At 46.5% G+C, this 5232-nt stretch overlaps 2 protein-coding genes across 2 annotated transcripts; both read right to left on the bottom strand.

The window, feature by feature from the left end:
* Positions 1-342: 342 nt before the first annotated feature.
* EI97DRAFT_446793 (uncharacterized protein) lies at positions 343-870 on the bottom strand (the record flags this gene model as incomplete). The annotated part of the gene is made up of 1 exon (XM_033800057.1): positions 343-870. One exon carries the CDS (start codon positions 868-870, stop codon positions 343-345), a length of 528 nt encoding a protein of 175 aa, XP_033648765.1.
* A 3321-nt stretch (positions 871-4191) lies between these two features.
* On the bottom strand, positions 4192-5012 carry EI97DRAFT_497370 (uncharacterized protein; the record flags this gene model as incomplete). The annotated part of the gene is made up of 3 exons (XM_033802508.1): positions 4826-5012; positions 4609-4777; positions 4192-4572 (listed from the first exon to the last, which is right to left on the bottom strand). Exons 1-3 carry the CDS (start codon positions 4993-4995, stop codon positions 4192-4194), a joined length of 720 nt encoding a protein of 239 aa, XP_033648764.1. The 5' UTR covers positions 4996-5012.
* Positions 5013-5232: the final 220 nt, after the last annotated feature.

Raw genomic sequence — 5232 nt, 5'->3', positions numbered from 1 at the left:
ACCTGAATACAATCAGTCAACCCATCTTCAATCAATCTTTCTGTCACCGTGACATCTTCAGATACTATCAAATCTGACACCTTTACCTACCCTTTTTCCTTCCTTTTTTCTGCCTTAACAAGCAGTTTCACTGCTCTCGCTTAAGCCTAACATATATGAGGGCCTCGAGAGAGGATGTATGTTAGTTAGTATAGCGGTGTCATAGTCTTAGACTCAATACACATATTTTGACCTAAAAAAAAAAAAAAAAAAATCTCCATTCGCATTTGCTCATCATCGTCTTCAATAGAGATTAGGTTCGCTGCAATGTTAGGAAGGATGATTAGGGATTATAGGAACAGACTAACCACGTGAGCTCCCTTCTGCTAACAAATGCTCCCTCGAGTCTGGCGAGTGTTGATTGGAAGCTTCAGTGGGCGATTGCTCCCTAGAATTTTCACGTGACGTTGCCAAGTCTATTGGGGACTCTTGCGATAGCGAAGGCGAAGGCGAAGGCGAAGGCGAGGGACCCCCAGAAGCTTCAGTTGGCGAGGGAGAGTTGGAAGTAGGCTCGGAAGAGTGATCCCTAGAAGGTGAGGGAGACGGCGATAGGGAGGGCTCAGAAGCATGATCCCCAGCTTTGGTGGGAGAGAGAGAGTTACCCCTAGAAGTCGCAGCAGTGCGCGAGAGAGAGCAATCCCCAGAGGCTTCAGTTGGTGAGGGAGAGTGCTCAGAAGCGTGGTCCCTAGTGGTGGGCGAGGGAGAGTAATCCTTAGAAGCTTCAGTCGCAACTTCAGTGGGCGAGGGAGAGTGATCCCTAGAGGCTCCAGTTGGCGAGGGAGAGTGCTCAGAAGCGTGATCCCCAGCGGTGGATGAGGGAGAGTGATCCATAGAAGCTTCAGTCGCAACTTCAGTAGATGAGGGAGAGCGATCCCCAGAAGCTTCAGTTGGCGAAGTCGGGGAGAAATCCCTATCAGGCTCGCCAGAAGCTTCAGTTTGTGACGGCGCCCTAGGTGACAGGGGGAATTGACAAAAGGTTTCCCATTCGACCTCGTCATTATCGTCAATGCCGAAGAGGTTCGCCCGAGTTGGAATAGAGGCAACTAGGGCTTCCTAATCGTTATCGAACTTATAAGGGCCCATGTGCGCGAAAGGGGGAAGAGACATTGTAACAAGAGGGAATGAGGAATGCAGAAGGTGTGGGAAGTACAAGCTCTTTATGTATCCTCGTGTGCGCTACGCCTCACTGCACCATGTGACTCGCCCCGTAGGGCCTCCGTGCACATCACACGGCAAATATGTCCCGATGTCATCATGCTACATGCCTCCATCAAGAGCTAGTGACGCTTAAGACAAGCTTAACCTCGTCGCTCAGTTTGATAGCTAATGGGCCTTCTGCTGTCACTTCAAACCCTTTGCTGCTGCACTTCACAAAGGCCCCTCAGACTAGTGCATAAAGCTGACAGTCCAATGGACCGACGCGTTCAGAAGCCCAGATTCAAGCCGAAGCGAGTCTGACAGCTTCATCTCTAGACTAAAGTCTAGGCTTCACCTCATCGCTTAAGGGACTTCAGGAAGTGAAGTTTAAAGCAGAGGATCCGCTGCATCAACCCCATCCAAATGCAACCTTGCAGGCCATACAACCCTAATTAAAAGGAACCCGAAAGCCCCCCAATGAAGCTGTATTCACTACAAGGCGTAACATTAAAGTACTCGCGGGTGGATTAACCCCCAAGGGGCAAGTGAAAAAGGTAAAAGGTGAAGTGGAGAGTCGATTGGTATTGGTGATTCGAAGAGTCGACGAAAGAGTTGAATTGGCGAAAGAATCGAAGTGGAAGAGTCGAATTGGTGAATGAGTCGAATTGGCGAAAGAGTCGAATTGGCGAAATTGGTGAAGAGTCGAATTGTTGAAAGAGGAAGAGTCGAAGTGGCAAAAAGAGTTGAATTAAGTTGAATTGTCGAAAGGAAAGAAGTTGAATTGGCGTTTAAATTAAGGAACCGATTAGCGTTTAAGGTATAGAGTTAAATAAAGATCTAGTCCAGTAATATACAGTTCCAGAGTCCAGAGGTCCAGGGTCCAAGCTCCAGGGTCCAGTCCAGTCCAGTAGTCTAAGGGTCCAAAGGAGAGTCCACACTGGAGAGCCACTCCAGTGGGCTTCCAAATGGGTGGCTAGCCCATTTAGGATTAAGGTGGAGAAGAAAGTAGAGTGTAAGTTAGAGCAAATAGCAAGGTAAATATATTTGAAGTTTGCCAAGACCTATTCACTGTGGGCCTGTGCACCTTCACCGTAGGCCTGTGCACCTTCACCATGGGCCTGTACACTTTGTGGGCCCATGCAGCTTCACTGATAGGAGTCACGTAGGTGCTGTGGTGCCAAGTGCTTTGTATAGAAGTATCACTGTATATTTATGTGCACTATTACTACAACGCCTGTCTTTTAAGGCTCGCAATTCTATCTATCACATTTTTACTTACCCTCAATTACAGAATCCCTCATCTTTGATGCGACTCTAGCAGGAATGCCATGGACAATTAAAGCATGTTCCAGAAATCATCGACAGTGTTCAGTTTGTCCTCGCATGTCGGATGTGGGCATGTTGACGGGACAGAAGTCTGTTCAAGATGGCCCACCATATGCTTGACTAGGATACAACCTTCACTGAACTAAGTCCAACGCACCTCTGAGCTAGCATTCCTATCTCCCAAGCAGAATAAACAGTGACCTGCCACGACGATTAATCCTTTGCGAGTTATTATGCCACTGTAGTCATTCAGTACCTCCAAGTGTTGCCTGCAGTGCTTTGCCCAAATTCCATCTGCCACGAAGTACTCGCTATGTTCATAACAGTAATGGATCTTTGTAGGCAAAGTTTGTTCGTTTGGGACCTTATGAACGATGGAAAGATGATACGTGAGATCAATCCTGTCGCTGCTCATGTAGCCACAATGATTCCAGAGACACTGAGAGAGCGTATTTGTATCAATATAGCTAGTGACGTGTTTTGAGTACGCATTGCAGGATTTTCTAGTGAACTTGAAACTGCAATCATTTCAGCTGCACTGCTTTAGAGTCAACTTAAAGTAGCGCTCTATGTGATCTGCATTCTGTTTCCATAGCTGTATCCGTCGACAGGAGAGCAGATAAAAGTGAACGTGGCGTCTAGTAGTTAGCTCAATGTTGCAACGGAAACACCGACCATCTGATGTTAGGCTTGTTCCTGGGTAGAATAAACATCCAGTAGCTGGGTTCACTGTACGGCGCAGCAGAGGGATCACCTGAGACAAGCTCGTGTCTTGCTTAGTAAAAAGGAAGGTGCATAGCTCATTCCGGGTTCTGTCGTGATGGAGATAAGCTTGAAGATAGCGAGATGGCACATGCTCTCTAGTCTCCTGACAGTCGGCTATGGAACGTCCTACAGGTGTAGAACGTCTGTTCTTAAAAAACTCATCTCAATCCTTTAGGTAAGCTTTTTTCTGCAGCTGTCTCTGGATTTCATATGTCTTGCTTGGGGACAAAGATATGGTATTCGTCATGTCCACTTGATGCTGATGTTGATGCTTAGCCAACAAGGAATGTGGGGCCATTGGGGCCAGTATATTCCTCCATGCCTGCATTGATGTTGCCTCTTCCACTAACGCCTGGTTAGGTATACGGCCTTGCGCCAAGGATTGCGTGTTTGTATCAACAACTCTAGAGATGTAGTATGATGTAAATATCTCTTCAGAATAGTGGCCCATTAATTGTCCTCTCTGTGTGGAAGTAACAGCCTCTGTAACTTATAAGCCTTTGTTTAAATATAAACTGCAATGCACTTACTATCAATCGTATTTCCAAAGCCCCTCCGGAAACAATATCCAGTAAGATTCTCTTTATATCTGGACCGCTGCCCTAAGCCAACAAGCATCGTAGAGATACTAGTGCTTTTCCAGATATTGGTTAGGTGAACTATCCCTCTTTGATCAATGGAACGAAGAATTGGTACATCACGCATGCTAGATTTGATCTTAAACCATCATATGTCAGTGCCAGGAGGCATCGGTGTAGCTTCAAGCGAGGTGAATGTGTTACACCCTTCAATAGCTTGGTCGGCAAGAGCGAGTGCAAGAAAATATGCAACCGGACAGAAAAATCGCTTCTGAGGCTCTTCATAAAGAAGCAGCTGAGGACTAACAACAGTTATCTAACATCATCTTAGATAGACTTTGCGAACTTATGCATGCTTTTCATGATTCCGTATCCCTTTTCGGACGCGCAATTGGAGAAGAACAAAGTATCCAGTGTACGCTTTCATTGACTTCCAACCTAATTCAAAGTCTTTGTAGTAGAGGCTCTCATTACTTCCTGCATATGTGCTCGATTCTATAATCTCTCCAAGCCGACATCCAGATAGGGCAAGGATAACGATGAGGAAAGCAAGCTGCAATCGGGCCCTTGAGTGCAGAAAGTCATACTCATCTGCTTTCCATAGGAAGGTTACAAGATCCTCTGCAACCGCAAACGGAGCGATTGGCTTTTGACGAACTTTAGTTGAGATCCGTTTCTCGTGGACAAGATCACGTTTGATGAAGTTCGTAATGTCCTTGTGATCCCTCTACCCATAAATATGACCAGTGTTAAGTCTGATCACTATCTTCAGAGTGTTGAATCGGTGCATCAGGGTAACATCGGTAATACGCTGGTCAATCGTCCCTTTTGCATAGCGGGCAATCCACCTGAGAAATATCTGGATTTGCGGTACACTTAGGATTGAAGAAAAACACTTATCCTCATCCCATTGAAGGATTTTGGCACAGAACCTTACTTTCTTAGAGTAGTGCTAAGGGGCCTATACAGGAGCAACTTACGTCTTCCACAGTTTAGAGACGTGTTCATATCTTTTATAGTGATCTGGATTCAGCCGATTTTGCAGCTCTTCATCCGTAGGGGGACGCGCGCAAGGATGAATCTCCCGTGCAAGCGCTATTAGATCGTCGTCGCCATCAGACGAGCTAAAATTGTCGTGTTCGTTCCCCATAGGAAAAAAGGAGAAGGGTGAGAGAAAGATGGCTTATTCTAAAGGGCGGCGCTGACAGTTATAATGGTCGCAAGGTCCGCATCCTGGTAACGGAGAACCAATTTTGGTCTAGCGCCATTGCCAGATGCGACAACCAGGACACTGTCCATTTTACACTGCATACAGCATATCGGGTGAGGGAGAACTGGGCCTCTCGTCCGATCGACCATACACAAGCCGTGTAGCGCCCGTTGAGTA

This window comes from Westerdykella ornata, assembly GCF_010094085.1.
Source record: "Westerdykella ornata strain CBS 379.55 unplaced genomic scaffold EI97scaffold_81, whole genome shotgun sequence".
NCBI lineage: Eukaryota > Fungi > Ascomycota > Dothideomycetes > Pleosporales > Sporormiaceae > Westerdykella > Westerdykella ornata.
The sequence above is the reverse complement of the archived record's forward strand: the minus strand, read 5'-3'. Positions and strand labels throughout refer to the sequence as shown.